The sequence below is a fragment of the Carcharodon carcharias genome, chromosome 13 (assembly GCF_017639515.1).
Source record: "Carcharodon carcharias isolate sCarCar2 chromosome 13, sCarCar2.pri, whole genome shotgun sequence".
NCBI classification, from domain to species: domain Eukaryota; kingdom Metazoa; phylum Chordata; class Chondrichthyes; order Lamniformes; family Lamnidae; genus Carcharodon; species Carcharodon carcharias.
Genome location: NC_054479.1, coordinates 121998457 through 122021359, shown reverse-complemented (window position 1 = coordinate 122021359; position 22903 = coordinate 121998457). Strand labels below are relative to the sequence as shown.

Sequence of the window (22903 nt, the reverse complement as noted above, 5' to 3'; positions counted from 1 at the left end):
AGGTGAGAAAAAACTTTTTCACACAGCAGGTAGTTAGGGTTTGAATGTACTGCCTGGAAGTGTGGTGGAGGCAGGTTCGATTGAGGCATTCAAGAAGGAATTGGATGATTATTTAAATTGAACCAATGTGCAGGGTTATGGGGAAAAAGCTGGAGATTGGCAATAAGTTAAAATGCTCAGACAGCTGGTGCAGACAGGATGGGTCGAATGGCCTCCTTCTACAGGTAACAATTCTGAGATTTTGTGCCTTGTGGATAGTGGACAGGCTTTGGGAAGTCATGAGGAGAGCATGAAGTCAATCAGATTGGCTGAAGACTGGCATTTGATGATGGGGACCTCAGGAGGAAGAGGCAGAGATAGATCATACACTCTGCCCTGCTGGCTGAATAAAGCTGTGAACATCTCAGCCTTGTTTCTTGCATCCACATACTGGGCTCTGCCATTGAAGATGGGGGTGATCATGGATCCTCCTTCTTATGTAGTTCTTTATTTGTCCTCCACTATTTATAACATGGCAATACTGCTGAGCTTTGATCAGACGCCATGTTGATTGTGGGATTGCTTAGCACTGGCTATAACATACTGCTTCTGCAGTTTAGCATGCATGTACTGCTGTGGTGTAGCTTTAAAATTTTCTCAGAACTTGTTTGAATCTCTCTAATCAAGTCTCCACCCCATCATATTACCAAGATTGCATTTCGCAAAGTCATAATTAACATCCCTAATTGATTGTGATAATGTTAGATTACCCGTCCTGAACCTGTCTTTGATACAGTTGACAACATTTTACCCTAACCTCTCTCAATTGTCATCTGGCTCAGCAGGACTGTACTTAGCTGGTTTCGCTTGTATCTATCCTGTTGGAGCCAGAGAATCATCTGCAATGGCTTATTTTCCCATTCCGGCATTGTTACTTCTGGTGTCCTCCCTCTAATCTTGCCCACACCACCCCACGCCACTTTTCTCTTCTACGTTACCCCTCGGTGACAGCACCTGAAATCATCACGTCAATCTCCAACTGTATACCACTGACACCCAGCTCTGCCTCTCCTTCACCTCTCTTAACCCCTCTTCCATCTCTAAATTGTGTGACTGCTTATCTCACATTCAATACTGGATGAACAAAAATTCCCTCCAGTTAAATATTAGGAAGACAGAAGTAATTGTTTTCAGTACCTGTCACAAACTCTGTTTCCTTGCGATTGCCTCTTCATGGCAATAAACCGGGACGTTTGTAACCTTGTTGTTCTCTTAGACCAAGGTGTGTTTCCTACTGTACATCTGCACCATCACTAAGATTTATTTCCAACTCTACCATGCCTAACTTCAACATTACATCAGCTTACCTGCTGCTAAAACCCTCATCCATGCCATTGTTATCTCTAAACTTGATTATTCCAATGCTGTCCTGGCCAGTCTTTACGTTCTACACTCCACAAGCTTCGGATCATTCAAAACCCTGCTGCCCATGTCCTCCCACTCACCCATCACTCCTGTGCCAACTGACTTACATTGGCTCCAGGTTGAGCAATGCCTCCATTTGAAATTCCCGTTCTTGTTTTCAAACCACTTTGTGGCCTTGCCCATGGAGGTCTTGTGGTTCAGTAGGTAGCACCCCTACCTCTGAGCCAGAAGCTCCAGGTTCAAGTTCCACTTCAGGACTTGTGGACCATGGAAGGAGCATTCATGACACAGTCCAACACTTCCCCATTATTGCCCAAAGGGAAACAGTGTATGATGATAAAAACGGTGCCCTCATCTTTCTATATCTCTAATCTTCAGACCAACAGCTCCCTTCAATCTTTTCCTCTTGCTTAGTCTATCATCCCATGACCTCTAGAGTGAACAGCAGCCCATAGGGAACAGAGGAAGCGGAGAGTCAGCTCCATGCAGCTGAAGTGCTACCATTAGATCCATGCTGCTGCAGGGACTGGGGTTCAGAGAAGTCTCGGGAACCATTGGTACCGCCCTGCTGCTCAGAGTTGGGGGTTCTGGGAAGCCCAGCAGTAGTTGTTGGCAGCAGTGTGGCTGAGAAGCTGGGGCTATGCCTATGTTTAGATGCTGGAGGGTAGCCTGGCCAACATGGGGCTCACATCTCAGTAGGTCAGCTCAGCTGGAAAAGACCAAGAAGACTGGAGCTAGGAGCAGGTTTGAAAGAAATCTGGAATAATGTGCCTTTTGGGTCAAGATTGTACCCATGGAACTCCAGTAGAGTTGCTGTCGGCTGGGGATAGGACTAGATCTTTGAAGGAGCAGAGCTAAAATTCCTTGTGAGGAAGACAAAGCTTTGAGGATTTTTTGTGATTCAGTGATGACTGATGTCTGGGTGAATTGCTGAGAAATTTGTGGGACTTATCTTGGTTTGTCTGCCATTTAATGCACAGTTTGTGGTGTGTGACCACAGTTTGTTAATTCATGTTTACCTCATGTTAATTCTGGATGTTACAGTATAAGGTAGATAGTATAGGCTTGTTTGCTTTGTTTTTTTTATTCATTCATGGGATGAGTGTGCCACTGATTAGGCCAACATTTATTGCCCAACCCTAATTGCCCTTGAGGTGATGGTGGTAGTGAGATACTTTTTTGAACCACTGCAGTCCATGTGCTGTAAGTACATCCACAGTGCTGTTAATTAGGGAGGGTGTTCCAGGATTTTGACCCAGTGACAGTGAAGGAACGACAATACATTTCCTAGTCAGGGTGGTGAGGGGCTTGGAAGGGAACTTTCAGGTGGCAGTGTTCCCATGTGTCTGCTGCCCTTGTCCTTCTAGATGGTAGCGGTCATGGGTTCGGAAGGTACTGTCTAAGGAGCCTTGGTGAGTCCTGCAATGCATCTTGTAGATGGTACACATTGCTGCCACTGTGCGGTTGTAGTAGATGGTACACATTGCTGCCACTGTGCGGTTGTAGTAGATGGAATGAATGTTTGTGGATAGGGTGCCAATCAAGTGGGCTGCTTTGTCCTGGATGTTATCAAGCTTCTTGTGTGTTATATCCTCAGCTGAGGTTACCACTGGACAAGCCTGATTCCAGGGTGGAATCCAGCTTGATAGATCCTAACTTTTAATTGGAAAAACCCTTCTGTTCTGCTGAAGGGTCATGAGGACTCGAAACGTCAACTCTTTTCTTCTCCGCCGATGCTGCCAGACCTGCTGAGTTTTTCCAGGTAATTCTGTTTTTGTTTTGAATTTCCAGCATCCGCAGTTTTTTGTTTTTACCTAACTTTTAATTGTTTGTTTAGATACATAGAGAGGAGCTGCTGATTAGTCACAGGAGTCAGCTGATTTTAAAAAAAAAGAATAAAACATTTATTAAACAAGAAAAGATGAACTATATTACAATACTCCTTCACCCACAACTATACCTTTACAGATATATACAGATTTGTAAGGATAACACAAGTTACAAAAACTATCTTATACTCTTAAGGTTCACAGTAAGTATACAGTCCATTTAAACCAATTGACGACCTGTAGTCAGGCACACCGCATTCTGAAACCAAGTGACAGATGCCACCTCAACCAGATGTTATGGATCTCAACTCCCCCCAGATGTTTGTCACCCTGTGAGTCAACCAGTCTCATTGCAATCCATCTTTCACACGAGGGTTTCCAATCTCCACTCTCCAAGACCTCGCCTTGGAATCTTCTCCCAAGCTGACCCTTTCTCTAAGACGCCTTCAGCAAGGGTTCAACTCCAGGGATTCAAACTCTCCTTTCACTGTTCCTCTCCCGAGTCATCATATGCATTCAAAATTTCTTCCATGCACTCAATCTCATCAACTCAGCTGTCAACAGTACACCACTGCTTCACATGCCCATAGCAAAGAGTTACAGACCTTCAGTTATCTCTTAGGACCTTCTGGCTTTAAATCTGCTTTCTGAAGCTTTTGTCTCTTTAAATCTAAAGCTTGGAGCCAGCCTTTCTCTCTACCCCTCACTCTTACTTAATGGGACCTTTTCCAGGTTTCTGTCCTTCCCTTTGACTAGAAGGTCTGCTTGAGACTTTCTCCTGTCCCACTCTCCTGGAATTTGGGGTCTTTTCTTCAGCTTGGGACTGGCTATCAGTCCCCTTTGCTCCAGTCTCTCCCGGCAGCTACTTTCAAAACCAACTGAACTCAAAGCAGCTTCCAAATCAATGTGTTTCTTGTGTGTGTCTGTGGGAGGGGCTTGCATATCTGGACCCCTGTTGCTAGGCAACAGCCCAGTTTCTCTAGTCTTGTTTGTTTAACCTAGCTGCAACAGTCATAAAACTCTCATTAGAAATGCAGGCACCTTTTAAAGTGAGACTAAAATGCAATTTGACTTTTTTTTAAACATACAAATACAGAAATACAAATCAAACTTAAACTTTAAAGCTAAAACTCATTCCTAACACTCACAAATACAACTTATTTAAACTATTTCTATTTCCTAATAAGTGTTGTTAGAGCTGCACTCATCCAGGCAAGTGGAGTATTCCATCACACTCCTGACCTGTGCCTTGTAGATGGTGGACAGGCTTTGGGGAGTCAGGTGGTGAGTTAATTGCCACAGGATTCGTAGCCTCTGACCTGCTCTTGTAGCCACAGTATTTATATGGCTAGTTCAGTTCAGTTTCTGGTCAATGGTAACCCCCCCAAAGATGTTGATAGTGGGGGATTCAGCGATGGTAATGCTATTGAATGTCAAGGGGCGATGGTTAGATTCATTCTTGTTTGAGATGGTCATTGCCTGGCACTTGTGTGGTGCAAATGTTACTTGCCGCTTGTCAGGATATGGTCCAGATACTGCTGCATTTGGACATGGACTGCTTCAGTATCTGAGGAGTTGCGAATGGAAAACATTGTGCAGTCATCAGCAGCGAACATCCTCACTTCTGACCTTGTAATGGAAGGAAGGTCATTGATGAAACAGCTGAAGATGGTTGGGCCCTAGGACACCCTGAGGAACTCCTGCAGTGATACCCTAGAACTGAGATGATTGACCTCCAACAACCACAACCATCTTCCTTTGTGGTAGTTATGATTCCAACCAGCGGAGAGTTTTCTCTGATTCCCATTGACTCCAGTTTTGCTAGGGCTCCCTGATGCCACACACAGTCAAATGCTGCCTTGATGTCAAGGACAGTCACTCTCACCTCACTTCGAGAGTTCCACTCTTTTGTCCATTTTTGAACCAAGGCTGTAATGAGGTCAGGAGCTGAGTGAACCTGGTGGAACCCAAACTGAGCGTCAGTGAGCAGGTTATTTCTAAGCAAGTGCTGCTTAATAGCACTGTTAATGACCCATTCCATCACTTTACTGATGATCGAGAACAAACTGATAGGGCAGTAATTGGCCGGGCTGGATTTGTCCTGCTTTTTGTGTGCAGGACATACTTGGGCAATTTTCTGCATTGCTGGGTAGATTCCAGTGTTGTAGCTGTACTGGAACAGCTTGGCTAGAGGCACGTCAAGTTCTGGAGCACAAGTCTTCAGCACTATTGTCAGAATATTGTCAAGGCCCATAGCCTTTGTTGTATCCAGTGCCTTCAGCTGTTTCTTGATATCATGTGGAGTGAATTGAATTGGCTGAAGACTGGCATCTGTGATGCTGGGGACATATGGAGGATGCAAAGATAGATCATTCACTCAGCACTGCTTGCTGAAAATTGTTGCAAATGGTTCAGCTTTATCTTTTGCACTGATGTGCTGGGCTCCCCCATCATTGAGGATGGGGATATTTGTGGAGCCGCCTCCTCCAGTGAGTCGTTTAACTGTCCACCACCACCCTGGATGTGGCAGGGCTGCAGAGCTTAGATCCGAGTAGTTTGTTGAGGAATCGCTTAGCTCTCTGTTGTTTGCTGCTTAATCTGTTTGGCATGCAAGTAGTCCTGTGTTGTAGCTTCACCCGTTTGATGCCTCGTTTTTAGGTTTGCCTGGTGCTGCTTCTGGCATGCCCTCCTGCACTCTTCATTGTTAACTCAGGTATAGTAAAATTTGTTTTAAAATTGTGGAATCTTGTGGCTTTATTCTTAGTGAGTGACTAGGATTTCAAATTTAATCTCCAACAAAAGTTACTGGTCCTGAATTGGATTCTAATAAAATTTGGGGTGGAAATGTAGGGAGGGGTCTCATTTGGGATCATAACAAAATTTTGCAATATTCATTAGAAACAGATCAGTAACACCTCTCCATTTTAATAAACTGCATTTTATTTGAGCAGTAAACTGTGCAGCTTGGCTACACAGAGTGAAAAGAAGACACTGCTTCGTATGCTTCCCTTGAAGTAAAAGGAGGGAAAAAAGGTTCACTTGCATTGCATTGGATCAGAAGGGAAATCAGGCTCCTTTAACATATTTTGATATGCCAATTCTGAGCCTCACCCCATCCCAAAAGGTGCCAAATCCCACTATTATTATCTCAATGGGCAGGAACCCCGTGGCTCCCCTCTCAGAGGCCCAATTTGAAACTGATTCATCAGAACATTCTACCCTGTACACAGTACACAGCAGGAATTCCATCCCTAAAGATTCATTTTCTCAGATCTTCCAATCCCACATTGATTAAAAAAAAAGTTTCAAACACACAGTGCAACTGAGTTCGAAGTTTACTGCAGTACTTATACAAAATTTAGGTTTGTACATTTTTAAAAATCTTGCACTTTATACAAACGTGTGATTTTCTGATGGCACGCGCTATTATTCCTGAACATGGAGCACAATTCACAGCCATTCAAGTGAACCCCAATTCATGGCACATTTCTGGCTCCGCACCTTCCCACTGAGGACAGTGGAGCCAAGGAGGAGGTGGTTCTGAAAGAAAACTGAAATTCGTTTTTTCTAAACATGAAATTGAAGACTTCTCGACACAGATGGGCTGGAGTTAGGGAAATATTTCATAAGAACCCCACCCCAAAAAACTATTACAAAAGGACAAGCCTCAAAGTTACACCTGTCACCAGGTCAGATATGGCACTTATTTGAAGAGATTTCCTACTTCTTAGATCTGGTAAACCTCTCAGCAAGCAGAGAAGATAACAGCTTGACTGACTGGGAACACTTTTTCCTCAGAAGATTGAGTTTGTATGACAAAACTGTACAGGGTGCAGCCCAGTGAATTGTACTCCATGCTGTGTCATGAGGCACATTATGTAATAAAGACAGTTTAGAAGTGCTGCACAGAACATATAAACATAAATAGAGAATAATCACAATCCAAGATTTGTTTTGGGGAGGGGTTGGGGGAGAGAAAGGCCGAACCAGGGTGGGGCAGGTGGTTTCCACCAAAACACATTACTCATCAGTGCCTCTTGCTGTCGCACAAGCAACGAGATATGGGCACAGCTCTCTCCGAGTATGGCCATGGGTTATGGATGTGAGGTTGAGCTTGCAGTTCCAGGACTGTGAAAGTTGAGTGAAATTTATGGATCTTTTCATTTATTGGAGATGGACGGAGCCATGTATGTCCGGAACCGATCATGAGCTCTTAGTTTGCTCAACAGGGTGAGTTGCATCGTGTCGACTGATTCATACAGCCCGTCTTTCTGCCATATGTCCACCGTGTAGTCATTGGCCTGTAGAGGAAAGGGGACAGATCTCACTGTGAGCAGGCGAGAGACAGCAAATAATCCCAGCCCTGCAGCTAAACCTGCCACTATACAATGTGCAACAGGCAGAGTCAATGCTGAAGTAGTTCTGGCCTGATGAGGTGACAACTGGAGAAACTGAACTCACTAGGACAGCGCTGAAATCACTGTCCACTCTCTGTACAGGGGCACACCCAAAAGCAAAGGTTATCAAAGGTAGACTCAATCCTCCGCCATAACCCAGCAAGTCAATGACTTCCAGCAGTGGAGAGAAAACAGGTAAATCAAGAGCGACTGAAACAAAAAAAAAACTCAGGAACAGGGCATACCCAAGGGGACTGACCTATCCGTCCCACAGCAGCAATGAGATGATTGACAGGCAAACTCCTTGTACATCTCCAAAGAGTAGAGTAAAATCTGAAAAAACTCAAGCTTCAAAGTTCTCACTCTCCGACAATGCAGCACTCTCTCAGGTCTACCCCTCCAAGAGTGCTGCAGCCCCTCAGTACTGCCCCTCTGATAGTGCAGCTTGGATTATATGTTCAAAAGTCCCTGTGTGAACTCTTGACTTTCTGGTTCAAGCCACTGAGCTAAGCTGATTCAAGAGAATCAATAAAATAACACACCTTGTACGGAGTGACAACTAATACAGCCATTCATTGGCACTGTTCACCTAAAATGTAACTCATGGGAAATTCTCACATCTAACCATTGTCAAGTCACAACACGTTTCTCAGTCTTTGTTCATCAAGTTACCTAAACCATTTACTTCAGCTGGGTCTGCGCCTCACATCTGCCTAGTTTATGAGATGTTCTCTGTTCCACCTCCCCTGCACTAAGCTTCCTTTCGATCGCTACATATTGCTGTGTTTATAGGTGTTTGAAGCTCTTGGGCTCGTCTAATCCCATTATCCCTTGGAGAGCACACTCACCAGCTGTAGTGTGGCCAACATGTATCTACACACTTCAAATGCCTCCTTCCCAGCCACGATGCTCGCAAATGAACGTCTCTGTCTGACGGACTCAAATGCATCCATGATTCTAACCCCATAATCATGGATGTCGAAGGCAGCTCGCTCATCCTGCAGGAGATCAGAAACATTACAAGCAGGTTGGAACTGGTCAGAATGTCAAAGAATAGTCAGAATGTGCAAAGGAAGGAGTTATAGAAGAGAATCATAGGGAACAGGAAGCCATTTGGCCCAACATGCATATCCTAGCTCTTTTAAAGAGATATTCAACTAGACCCATTCCCCTGCAATTTCTCTCCTTACAAGTATTTATTCAATTTACTTCTGCCGCCATTTCAGACACTGCATTCCAGATTGTAACAATTTGTTGCATGAAAGCAATTCTCCTCTTTTGCCCCCTGGCTTTTTGATAATTATCTTAAGCCTGTTTTCTGTTTATATAGAATATAGAGTACAGAAACAGACCAAACAGTTCATGACAGCATTTATGCTGTACTCGAGCCTCCTTCCATCCTTCCTGTTCTAACTCGAGGAGCATAATCCTCTATTTCCTTCTCCCTCATATGCTTATCGAGTCCCTTAAATGCACCTATATTCTTCACTTTAACTACTCCCTGGTGTAGCAAGTTCCACATTCCCACCACTCTCTGGGTAAAGGAGTCGCTTCTGAATTCCCCATTTGATTTTTCTTGGCGACTACCTTATACTGATGGCCTCTAGTTTTGCTCATCCTCACAGAGGAAACATTCTCTTTCTATTCATTTGACCAAAATCTTTTATTTAATTTTAAAGGCTTCTATTAAGTTATTTCTCACCCTTCTCTTTTCATCCTTTCCTGTTAGGTATAACCTCGCAGTTCTGGTACCATCCTTGTAAATCTTCTCTGTGCCCTCTCCAGTGCTTCTGTATTCCTTTTTTAAAATATTGCAATTGGAGCTGTACACAGTACTCCAATTGTGGTCTCATCAAAGTTTAATACAAGTCAAGCATAACTTCTCTACTTTTCAATTCTATTTGTCTAGAAATAAAAACCTTACATTTGTTCCCCTGTTTTTTTTCATGTTATCTCTGCAATGTTTAATTCTCAGTTTTGATTTTTCTGTAGCCATGTCTCAGTAGTTCCTACTATATCTGGTTCCTCACAACATATTAATGCCTCCAGTTCCCCTATTTTATTAGAGACACATTGTGTATGGTTGTACAGACAGTTAAACTAATTTTTAATAGTTTTCACTCACTTTATTTTTTAACCATCTTTTTTTTCTTTTGTTCTATAACTCTTTATTCCCTGGTCATTTATGGTCTCCTTTAATTTAGTAAATTCTATAATCTCCTTTCCTGTTTGCATTATAATTAAGCTCATTTCATTTCTTGTACGTATTCCACCCCCAACCCGCCTCCACTAAACTTGGTCATACTAGTTACCAACACTCCAGCCAGCCCTTTGAAGAGCAGCTACAATGGAAAAGAGAATAAGGTTTCAGAGAGGAAAACCTGCAGCAAATGGAAATCTGAAATAAAAGCTGAAAATGCTGCAAACACTCAGCAGCAGACTGAAGGTGGGCTCATATTTTCAATTTGGCCTGTCAGAAAGGCTAAGCAACCTCCCAACATCACCACAATCCCCAGAATAATGCTCCCAACATTATGTCCAACAACAAAAACAAAAACAGAATTACCTGGAAAAACTCAGCAGGTCTGGCAGCATCGGCGGAGAAGAAAAGAGTTGACGGTTCGAGTCCTCATGACCCTTCGACAGAACTCAGTTCTGTCGAAGGGTCATGAGGACTCGAAACGTCAACTCTTTTCTTCTCCGCCGATGCTGCCAGACCTGCTGAGTTTTTCCAGGTAATTCTGTTTTTGTTTTTGTTTTGGATTTCCAGCATCCGCAGTTTTTTTGTTTTTATCTATTATGTCCAACAAAATCACTCTTACCTGTTCCTCCAGCCTTGGACCAATCTTCTCCTCCCAGTCTCTCACACGAAGGGAGAGAGCTGTCTCCTGGGCGTACTGCTGGGAGTTAGCGATAAACAGCTCCTGGAATACAGGAATGGGTCAAACTGGAATAGCTTAATCCAACAACCAATGTGCTAGGCAGAACTGCCAAGAATTCAGAATCAGAGTGAACACTGGCCTCGTGTACACCACTTTTCAATAGAGTGTGCAAATAAATTGCAACAACAAAAGCAACATGTACTCCAGATAACACCAAGCCTCCCGTAGACAGGACTATATTACCCCTTTATAGCCAATGACACTGTCCTGTATACAGGACTTAGCAAGAATGACATTACCCCTTCATTCCCAATAACACTGCCCTTGCACATTACAGTAAGTAGTAGATTAATCTTATACATCCAATAACACTGTCCTAGCACATTAGTGAGCAGTATATTCCCACTATAACACTGCTGTTATATATTTAAAGAACGGGGTTATTACCTCTTTACTCCAGATAACACTACTCTTGTACATTACAGTAAGGAATATATTACACCTGATAATGCTGTTCTTGTACATTCATTTTTCATTTAGAAGTGGTGTGAACTGCGAGGAGGATGGTGTGGAATTTCAAGAGGACATAGGCAAATTGGTGGAGTGGGCAGATAAGTGGCAGATGAAGTTCAATGCAGAGAAGTGTGAGGTGATGCATTTTGGTAGGAAGAACATAGACAGTCAATATAAAATAAGGGGTGAAATTTTGAAGGGGGTGCAGGAGCAGAAAGACCTGCGTGTATATGTGCATTGATCATTGAAGGTGGCAGGACAGGTGGAGAGAGCAGTTAATAAAGCATGTAGTATCTAGGGCTTTATTAATATGGGCATAGAGTACAAGAGCAGGAGGTTATGCTGAATTTATATAAGACACTCGTTAGACCTCAGCTGCAGTATTGTGTACAGTTCTGGGCACAATATAGGAAGGATGTGAACAGATTGGACAGACTGCAGAAGAGGCTTACAAGAATTATCCCAAGCATGAGAAACTTCAGCTATGAGGATAGGTTGGAGAGGCTGGGACTGTTCGCCTTGGAGATAAGACGGCTAAGAGGAGACTTGATAGAGATGTTCAAAATCATGAGGGGGTTGGACAGAGTAGATAGCGAGAAGCTGTTCCCGTTTGTAAAAGGATCAAGATCGAGAGGGCACAGACTTAAAGTGATTTGCAAAAGAAGCACATGTGACACGAGAAAAAACTTTTCCACACAACGAATGGTTCGGGTCTGGAATGCACTGCCTGGAAGTGTGGTGGAGGCAGGTTCAATCGAGGCATTCAAGAGGGCATTAGATGATTATTTGAATAGAAACAACGTGCAGGGGTACAGGGAAAAGGCAGGGCCACGGTACTAAGTCACAATGCTCATTTGGAAAGCCGGTGCAGACACCATGGGCCGAATGACCTGCTTCTGTGCCATTAAAATTCTGTGATTATCCCGTTATCCCAAATAACACTGTTCCCCCTGTAGACTACAGAATGAGGAGTCTTTTAACTGAACTCTGAAGTGGGCAAGCAAGCCTTTCAATTATATCAAACTGGTACAATGAATTTCAGTTCGGGAGAAGGTCTACCACCACGTTTTCAGGAAAACTAGGGATGGACAATAAATGCCAACCTTGCCAGTGATGCTCTCATTCCAAGAATGAATTGTAAGATGTTTAGGTACTGGATCTATACTGTGCATCACTACTGGAATCCACTGTGTGCTAAAAATGCTAGCACCCTGTGCAGTTCAAGTCCCTCAGAATCACAAGTCATGGCTTCCAAGATTAGAACTGTTAGCTACACCAACACATGTTCACATACATGTATTGGTTCAGAACCCAGAAAGGACTGTCCTCCAAATATTTGTACTCATTTTAACTGTGATGTAGATTTTAAATATAGCTTAATATTAAAAACTTTTCCTGTACTGTAACTGAATAAAAAGGATGCAAAAACAAGACACATATTTAATTAACAGCAGCTTTACATACCACATTCCTTCTAACAAGCTCTTCATAGCTCACGCATCCTCCCTCTCCAGGAGGCTCTGCAAATACAGATGAAAAATTTAATTACCAACAGAAAAACAGTAGAAATCTGGAGTTACGGGAGAAGGGGTAACCCAGAGCTAAAGGAGGGGTGGGGTATTAATCAGGGTTACAGGGGTGGGGCTTATCCATAATTAGAGGAAGGACAATTACCAAGATTCAGGGGGTTGTGGTTGTCCTGAGGTGCATCAACTTCTTGATCCAAATTAATGTCATAATCATCTAAAATAAAATAAACACAGATTAGAAACATTTTCCTGCTGCTCACAATGTTTTACTCAGTAATGCTAATTTAATTTGTCAAAGAGGAGGCAAACTCAATCTTTACACGTCCGTTCATAATTCACTGGATGTCAGTCTCTTGACGTAGGTTCATAAAGCTGACTCAAACCAGAGAACAATACCATTGGGATCAATTCCATAAGCATCAGCTCCCAATCACTGCTTCTAGCACAAGAGTGCAGCCAGAATATTTTAATCAAACCTTTTATCAACCATTTGTCTCAACCATGCTTTTATAATTGAACACATTCACTCTCTCCCTCTCCTCAACCCGACCAAATGATCACCACATATGATACAAATAAAAACTTTTTATGGGATCAGTGTCTATAGTTTTTATCTGGTTTGTCACTTCAAAGATTACATGGTTTTGGGTGGAATGAGGAGTGTATATATTATTATACATGAGATATTGCAATATATATTTTTTAAAAACTCTTTGATGAGATGTGGGTGTCGTTAGCAAGCCAGTATTCATTGCCCATCCCGAAATGCACTCAAGAAAGTGGGAGTGAACTGCCTTCTTGAACCACTGCAGTCCTTCTGGAGTAGGAACATCTACAATGCTGTTAGAAGGGAGTTGTGTGGGATAGGAAGGATGGACTCAATGGTCTTTACCTGTCTATCATTGTCCTTATGACCCCAGAACAATTAGACTGTGACAGGGAACAGAAACATTGCTCATTTTCTCCCGCCTCTTGTCCAAAGCCAATCTGCCTAAACTGCAGTGTCCCAAATAAGATCATACGCCAGAAATCCTTCCTGGATTATTTGAGTCTGGGTATTTCAGTGCTATACCAGAAACCACTGCTGAATTATTCAGACAAGGGTATCTTGACTAGACTTGAGCAATCAGAATAGCCCGCTTCACACCTTTAAGGGAAGTGGCTTATCTATTCAGAGTCTCAGGTGCTAGACACCTAGTTGTCAGAGACGCTGCAGTAGAATTGTGGCCAATTACAGCCTCAATTCATCAGAGTTTAAAATTTTTCACTCCCGTTTTCTTTTCATACTACTTGTAAATTAAAGGAGAATCCCATTCATTCTATTTCGGGCACTAACTACTGCTAACCAGAAGTAACTGCAGAGTATTTCTGATTTGTATTTTCTTCCCACACAATTAATTTATATTTGGAATTCTAGCAAGTCAGATTTGCACCCAACTCCTGGCAGATTACTGAAGTTCTGTTTCTGCCACCTTTCTGAGGCTGAGTGGGGGAGGAAATTAATCCCACCTCCTACACAAATAAGTTATGTAAATAAGACAAATGGTGAACATCAAAATATGAAATGATTGTTCTGAAACCCCATGAGTGGGCTGAATGCCATTCTGCGGAATATTAAGATGTAATTGTGCAGTCGGAGGGTTACCTGCAGGATAATGAGGCTGAACAGGACCAACAGGCATTGTTCTGAGCACCATCCTTACACATTAACTGGGCTGATCGCTCTCACACATATAGCTGATGCTAGTCTTAAGGAACCATGCATGAGGGGCAGTATGACCTACACTTGTTTGTATTTATGTGCCTATTAAAAGCAACATCCAATCATTGTTAAATGTTTTCAGTGACAGCACTTTCTGAATATTAAACAAAAACAGAATTACCTGGAAAAACTCAGCAGGTCTGGCAGCATCGGCGGAGAAGAAAAGAGTTGACGTTTCGAGTCCTCATGACCCTTCGACAGAACTTGAGTTCGAGTCCAGGAAAGAGCTGAAATATAAGCTGGTTTAAGGTGTGTGTGTGGGGGGGCGGAGAGATAGAGAGACAGAGAGGTGGAGGGGGTTGGTGTGGTTGTAGCGACAAACAAGCAGTGATAGAAGCAGATCATCAAAAGATGTCAACAACAATAGTACAATAGAACACATAGGTGTTAAAGTTAAAAGTTGGTGATATTATCTAAACGAATGTGCTAATTAAGAATGGATGGTAGGGCACTCAAGGTATAGCTCTAGTGGGTTTTTTTTTTTATTTTATATAATGGAAATAGGTGGGAAAAGGAAAATCTTTATAATTTATTGGGAAAAAAAAAGGGGGGGAAACAGAAAGGGGGTGGGGATGGGGGAGGGGACTCACGACCTAAAGTTGTTGAATTCAATATTCAGTCCGGAAGGCTGTAAAGTCCCTAGTCGGAAGATGAGGTGTTGTTCCTCCAGTTTGCGTTGGGCTTCACTGGAACAATGCAGCAAGCCAAGGACAGACATGTGGGCAAGAGAGCAGGGTGGAGTGTTAAAATGGCAAGCAACAGGGAGGTTTGGGTCATTCTTGCGGACAGACCGCAGGTGTTCTGCAAAGCGGTCGCCCAGTTTACGTTTGGTCTCTCCAATGTAGAGGAGACCACATTGGGAGCAACGAATGCAGTAGACTAAGTTGGGGGAAATGCAAGTGAAATGCTGCTTCACTTGAAAGGAGTGTTTGGGTCCTTGGACGGTGAGGAGAGAGGAAGTGAAGGGGCAGGTGTTGCATCTTTTGCGTGGGCAAGGGGTTGTGCCATAGGAGGGGGTTGAGGAGTAGGGGGTGATGGAGGAGTGGACCAGGGTGTCCCGGAGGGAGCGATCCCTACGGAATGCCGATAAGGGGGGTGAAGGGAAGATGTGTTTGGTAGTGGCATCATGCTGGAGTTGGCGGAAATGGCGGAGGATGATCCTTTGAATGCGGAGGCTGGTGGGGTGATAAGTGAGGACAAGGGGGACCCTATCATGTTTCTGGGAGGGAGGAGAAGGAGTGAGGGCGGATGCGCGGGAGATGGGCCGGACACGGTTGAGGGCCCTGTCAACGACCGTGGGTGGAAAACCTCGGTTAAGGAAGAAGGAGGACATGTCAGAGGAACTGTTTTTGAATGTAGCATCATCGGAACAGATGCGACGGAGGCGAAGGAACTGAGAGAATGGGATGGAGTCCTTACAGGAAGTGGGGTGTGAGGAGCTGTAGTCGAGATAGCTGTGGGTGTCGGTGGGTTTGTAATGGATATTGGTGGACAGTCTATCACCAGAGATTGAGACAGAGAGGTCAAGGAAGGGAAGGGAAGTGTCAGAGATGGACCACGTGAAAATGATGGAGGGGTGGAGATTGGAAGCAAAATTAATAAATTTTTCCAAGTCCTGACGAGAGCATGAAGCAGCACCAAAGTAATCATCGATGTACCGGAGAAAGAGTTGTGGAAGGGGGCCGGAGTAGGACTGCAACAAGGAATGTTCCACATACCCCATAAAGAGACAGGCATAGCTGGGGACCATGCGGGTACCCATAGCCACACCTTTTATTTGGAGGAAGTGAGAGGAGTTGAAGGAGAAATTGTTCAGCGTGAGAACAAGTTCAGCCAGACGGAGGAGAGTAGTGGTGGATGGGGATTGTTCGGGCCTCTGTTCGAGGAAGAAGCTAAGGGCCCTCAGACCATCCTGGTGGGGGATGGAGGTGTAGAGGGATTGGACGTCCATGGTGAAGAGGAAGCGGTAGGGGCCAGGGAACTGGAAATTGTTGATGTGACGTAAGGTGTCAGAGGAATCACGGATGTAGGTGGGAAGGGACTGGACAAGGGGAGAGAGAAGGGAGTCAAGATAACGAGAAATGAGTTCTGTGGGGCAGGAGCAAGCTGAGACGATCGGTCTACCGGGGCAGTTCTGTTTGTGGATTTTGGGTAGGAGATAGAAGCGGGCCGTCCGAGATTGGGCAACTATCAGGTTGGAAGCTGTGGGAGGGAGATCCCCAGAGGAGATGAGGTCAGTGACAGTCCTGGAAACAGTGGCTTGATGTTCAGTGGTGGGGTCATGGTCCAGGGAGAGGTAGGAGGAAGTGTCTGCGAGTTGACGCTCAGCCTCCGCGTGGTAGAGGTCAGTGCGCCAGACAACAACAGCACCACCCTTGCTCCTGCCCCACAGAACTCATTTCTCGTTATCTTGACTCCCTTCTCTCTCCCCTTGTCCAGTCCCTTCCCACCTACATCCGTGATTCCTCTGACACCTTACGTCACATCAACAATTTCCAGTTCCCTGGCCCCTACCGCTTCCTCTTCACCATGGACGTCCAATCCCTCTACACCTCCATCCCCCACCAGGATGGTCTGAGGGCCCTTAGCTTCTTCCTCGAACAGAGGCCCGAACAATCCCCATCCACCACTACTCTCCTCCGTCTGGCTGAACTTGTTCTCACGCTGAACAATTTCTCCTTCAACTCCTCTCACTTCCTCCAAATAAAAGGTGTGGCTATGGGTACCCGCATGGGCCCCAGCTATGCCTGTCTCTTTATGGGGTATGTGGAACATTCCTTGTTGCAGTCCTACTCCGGCCCCCTTCCACAACTCTTTCTCCGGTACATCGATGATTACTTTGGTGCTGCTTCATGCTCTCGTCAGGACTTGGAAAAATTTATTAATTTTGCTTCCAATCTCCACCCCTCCATCATTTTCACGTGGTCCATCTCTGACACTTCCCTTCCCTTCCTTGACCTCTCTGTCTCAATCTCTGGTGATAGACTGTCCACCAATATCCATTACAAACCCACCGACACCCACAGCTATCTCGACTACAGCTCCTCACACCCCACTTCCTGTAAGGACTCCATCCCATTCTCTCAGTTCCTTCGCCTCCGTCGCATCTGTTCCGATGATGCTACATTCAAAAACAGTTCCTCTGACATGTCCTCCTTCTTCCTTAACCGAGGTTTTCCACCCACGGTCGTTGACAGGGCCCTCAACCGTGTCCGGCCCATCTCCCGCGCATCCGCCCTCACTCCTTCTCCTCCCTCCCAGAAACATGATAGGGTCCCCCTTGTCCTCACTTATCACCCCACCAGCCTCCGCATTCAAAGGATCATCCTCCGCCATTTCCGCCAACTCCAGCATGATGCCACTACCAAACACATCTTCCCTTCACCCCCCTTATCGGCATTCCGTAGGGATCGCTCCCTCCGGGACACCCTGGTCCACTCCTCCATCACCCCCTACTCCTCAACCCCCTCCTATGGCACAACCCCTTGCCCACGCAAAAGATGCAACACCTGCCCCTTCACTTCCTCTCTCCTCACCGTCCAAGGACCCAAACACTCCTTTCAAGTGAAGCAGCATTTCACTTGCATTTCCCCCAACTTAGTCTACTGCATTCGTTGCTCCCAATGTGGTCTCCTCTACATTGGAGAGACCAAACGTAAACTGGGCGACCGCTTTGCAGAACACCTGCGGTCTGTCCGCAAGAATGACCCAAACCTCCCTGTTGCTTGCCATTTTAACACTCCACCCTGCTCTCTTGCCCACATGTCTGTCCTTGGCTTGCTGCATTGTTCCAGTGAAGCCCAACGCAAACTGGAGGAACAACACCTCATCTTCCGACTAGGGACTTTACAGCCTTCCGGACTGAATATTGAATTCAACAACTTTAGGTCGTGAGTCCCCTCCCCCATCCCCACCCCCTTTCTGTTTCCCCCCCTTTTTTTTTCCCAATAAATTATAAAGATTTTCCTTTTCCCACCTATTTCCATTATATAAAATAAAAAAAAAACCCACTAGAGCTATACCTTGAGTGCCCTACCATCCATTCTTAATTAGCACATTCGTTTAGATAATATCACCAACTTTTAACTTTAACACCTATGTGTTCTATTGTACTATTGTTGTTGACATCTTTTGATGATCTGCTTCTATCACTGCTTGTTTGTCGCTACAACCACACCAACCCCCTCCACCTCTCTGTCTCTCTATCTCTCCGCCCCCCACACACACACCTTAAACCAGCTTATATTTCAGCTCTTTCCTGGACTCGAACTCAAGTTCTGTCGAAGGGTCATGAGGACTCGAAACGTCAACTCTTTTCTTCTCCGCCGATGCTGCCAGACCTGCTGAGTTTTTCCAGGTAATTCTGTTTTTGTTTTGGATTTCCAGCATCCGCAGTTTTTTTGTTTTTTTCTTTCTGAATATTCATGTCTGTGGCAGAGTCCTGCTGTGAAAGTAACAGATACTGCACATTTGACACCTTCTCTGCACATTTGACACCTTCTCCCCACCATACAGAGTGAAGTGTTTTATCCCTTCATACACTACAACCAGGGCATATTACCTCTATACTCTAGATAAGATTCTCCCCACGTTCAGTACAGGAGTATATGAATCCTTTACATGAGGAGTGCTTATATAAATTGGGCCAAGGGGGTAACATGATTTGTTGGGATGCTAAAGGATCTAGATAGCGTTGACCATGACAAAGCGCTTCAGCTTGACCAGAATAGTAGAGGGCTTGATCTCCACCTGGAGGGGTAAATTCCAAACTAATGTGTGGAAACAATATTTCAGGGAACGCATGTTTAATCTATAGATTAGATTGGAAGGTAGCAAGTGTAACCCCATTATTGAAGAAAGGATGGAGAAAGAAAAAAGGGAACTACAGACCTGTTAGCTCGAGATTAGTAGTAGGGAAAATGCTAGAATCTATTATAAATGATGTGATAACTGGACACTTAGAAAACAATGGGAAGATTAGGCAGAGTCAACATGGATTTATGAAAGGAAAATCATGTTTGACAAACCTGTTGGGAGTTTTTTTGAGGTTGTAACTAGCAGAATAGATAAAGGGAAACCAGTGGATGTGGCACATTTGGATTTTCAGCAGGCTTTCGATAAGGCCCCAGGCGATTAGTAAACAAAATTGGAGCATATGGGATTGGGGACAATATACTGGCATGGATTGAGAATTGGTTAACAGACAGAAAACAGAGTAGGAATAAATGAGTCATTCTCAGGTTGGCAGGCTATGACTAGTGGGGTACGACAGGATCAGTGCTTGGGCCCCAGTTATTCACAATCTATATCAACTATCCAGTTTGATAGGAAGAAAACAGAAATGCAGAGTATTTCTTAAATGGTGAGAGATTTTAACTGTTGATTCCAAAGGGTTCTGGGTGTCCTTGTCCATGAGTCACTGAAATCTAACACACAGGCGCAGTAATCAATTATGAAGGCAAATAGTATGTTGGCCCTTGTTGCAAGAGGATTTGACTACAGAAGTAAAGTAGTCTTACTGAAACTGTATAGAGCCTTGGTGAGACTGCACCTGGAATAGTGCGTACAGTTGCACACGTAGGCTGACGACAATTATCTCTACCTCACAGTCACCTCTCAACTCCTCCACTGTTTCTGAATTGACACACTGCTTGTCCAACATCCAATCCTGGCTGAGCAGAAATTTTCTCTACTTAAAGCCATTGTCTCTAGTCCCCTTGGCAAACTCCATTCCTTAGCCGCTGATTCTACCCTCTCCTTGGTCAGTATCTCAGACTGAACTAGACTTCCTATGGAAGGACACAGGCCAGGTGTTGAAGGAATAAGTAACCCGAAGAGGCAATAGTTTCCTCAGAGAAACAGTAGGATTCGGACAGAATATGGGTAGTACTCACATTACAACCAATTCACTCCAGCTCTTATATTCAGTAATGTCAGATAAAACTTTCTAAACAGGCCCATTGATGCATGAATCTAGACTGACTCCAGATGCCCAGCACTGCCTCTCACCTGCAAATGTTGGACCCCTTCTCCTACTCTTCACATCACTCTGTCCACCGTAATCTAGAGAGAAAAAGAAGAGTACAAGAGATGAGACAGAGGTGATGTAGAACATGATACACAATTTAATAGCAATGAACATCACAGTATATTACACTCTAATGATGAGTCATGGAGTACAAGAATGCACCTGCGATGAATGACAGGCAATCCAGAGCCATGTAGTGTTACCCACACTCGGACACAGTGCAAACTTCACGGATTCAGTGAACACAGGGTAAGTAGCTACTCACATGTCACAGAGAACCACTTCCCAAACTCCTTCAATTTCATACAGGTTTTCCATTTCCGCTTGCTTCCTATGACTTCGACACACGATGGGATGACAAAGTGTTTCCCTGAAAAATACGAAGTTGCAGCGCAGAACAGAGTAACAAATCACCCAAACAACTCATCACAACCAGACAGTCACTCCCTCCATTATTCAATGGTTTGTCAGATGGTCAGTATGCTGTACAGGGTTTGTTGGGTGGTTAGTGGGCTGAACAAGGTTTGTTGGTTGGTACGTGTATCAGTGGGTCTACTGGTTTGGTAGGGCAGTCACTGTGTTACTAGGCTATGCAGGCCAGAACTCCAACCTGTACTGAGATAGGTGACCCCAAGCATGACTGTTGGCCTTTATACAAAATGGGTCAGAAGCAGAGGAGAGGCATAAAAATTCTTAGTCAGGAACAGCAGGGTATTCAGCTTTACCATTCAATTTAGACCACAGCTGATCTGCACATCAACTCCATTTACTCGCCTCTGGTCTATATCCCCAGTACCTTTGGCTAATATCTATTAATCCAGGTAATGAAGCTTCAATTGTTTCCAGCATCCAGAACCTTTTGGTGGGAAAACTCCAGATTTCTACTATCCTGTGTGTATAAAAAGTGCTTCCTGGCATCATCCTTGAACCTTGAACCTGAATCATCCTTGAACCTGGCTCGAATTTTGAAGCTGTGGCCTGCTTCCAATCACTGCACAGCAGAGTTATAGTGCAAACTGCGACATTCACCCTGCTGCCCTGTGCACCATTCTGCCAATTTGGGCAGCAGTTGATATTTATTAAAAAAGGATAATTAAGGTACAGGTTAGCAACAGCAGTGCTGAAATCTCCACCATTATCATGATCATGGTGTTTTTTGAAGTAGGTATCAACAGTTGGGGGGTGGGGATAAAGAGAATGATGGAACAATCGCATAGGCCCTCAATAATCAGACAGCTGTCACTCAGTAAACCCGCTCCCAGTTTGTTCCTTGACAGGGCTATCAATATTCTCTGTTGAATCTAAGAAACGTTGCTTGAGTTTATGTTTTCATGCCTGGGTTTCCTTCCTCTCAGCAGAATTCTGGCATAGCAGAGATAGAAGCTAGATATATTCAACAAGTCACCTTTCTTAAATGGCTTGTCTTGAGTGGCTTCAAAAGGGTCCAGGCTCCTCCAGGGGTCGAGCACTTCCTACAGTACAAACAGGCAACAATGGAATCAGTAAGTGAACTTGCACTTATATTTAATGTGGTAGCATTTAATAGACATGGCAGCTATTTGCAGACAGCAAGATCCATAAACAGCAATGAGATACATGACCAAATTGACTAGTTTTGGTGTTGATTGAAGGATAAAGACAGCACATCCAACAATGCAGCACATCCCCTCAGCCAGTGCAGCACTCCATAAGCACTAGCCCTCCAGCAATGTCCCAAAACATCAGTCTGAATTACGTGCTCAAGTCTCTGGAGTGGTGCTCGAGTCCACCAAGCTCCCCCGCTCCACTCTCCGAACATCTCACCCAACGTCTATTTTGGTTAAACTCTGCAACAACCTTCTTTGCTGTATCAAATCACTAATCTACTACTGCATAGAAGGCCCCACCAACAGATCTATCTTCACCATTTGCCTCCATACTTTCCGCCAAAATGCCTCCACACTCACCCTGGGCAGAGAGAGGATGGGGCAGCAGCTGCCAGAAAAAGCAATGAATTCTTAAAAACTTTCCGCCTTTTTTGTAAATGAGTCAGCTTTCTGAAATTGAGCTCCTGACAGCGAACTTTGTATTCTCAGGATAGGTGATTAACAACAAATGACTCCCTCCAAAACACACATACATTGATCTAAGAAGGGTTCAAGAACCCTCTGGGGATGTTGTGCACAAATCTTTGAAAATGGCAGGACAGGTTAACAGAGCAGTTAATAATGTTTATTGGGATCCTGGGTTTTATAAACAGAGGCATCAAGTATAAAAGCCAAGAAGTTATGTTAAACCTTTATAAAACATCGATTTGGCCCCAGCTGGAACTGTATCCAATTTTGGGTACCACATTTTATGAAGAACATGAAAGCTATTGTCAAAGTACTGAAGAGATTTACTAGAATGGTTCCAGGGCAAAGGATTATCTTTCTCTCCACCACCAATGCACAATGATAGCAGTGTGTACCATCTACAAGATCCACTGCAGGAACTCACCAAAACTCCTTAGACAGTACCTTCCAAACCCACAATTGCTACCATTTAGAAGGACAAAGGCAGCAGACACATGGGAACACC

The 22903-nt window shown here is 44.2% G+C and overlaps 1 protein-coding gene across 1 annotated transcript in view; it reads right to left on the bottom strand.

Annotated features, from left to right (window-relative positions):
* Positions 1–6551: 6551 nt before the first annotated feature.
* The window catches only part of ncaph2 (non-SMC condensin II complex, subunit H2), a 46194-nt gene continuing 29842 nt past the window's right edge, over positions 6552–22903 (bottom strand). The window contains exons 12-19 of the mRNA XM_041203122.1: positions 21750–21816; positions 20610–20714; positions 20326–20379; positions 12700–12768; positions 12490–12545; positions 10453–10554; positions 8479–8628; positions 6552–7534 (exon numbers count right to left, since the gene is read on the bottom strand). Coding sequence (XP_041059056.1) covers positions 7394–7534; positions 8479–8628; positions 10453–10554; positions 12490–12545; positions 12700–12768; positions 20326–20379; positions 20610–20714; positions 21750–21816 — 744 coding nt within the window. The 3' untranslated portion in view covers positions 6552–7393. The remainder of the gene's footprint in view (positions 7535–8478; positions 8629–10452; positions 10555–12489; positions 12546–12699; positions 12769–20325; positions 20380–20609; positions 20715–21749; positions 21817–22903) is intronic.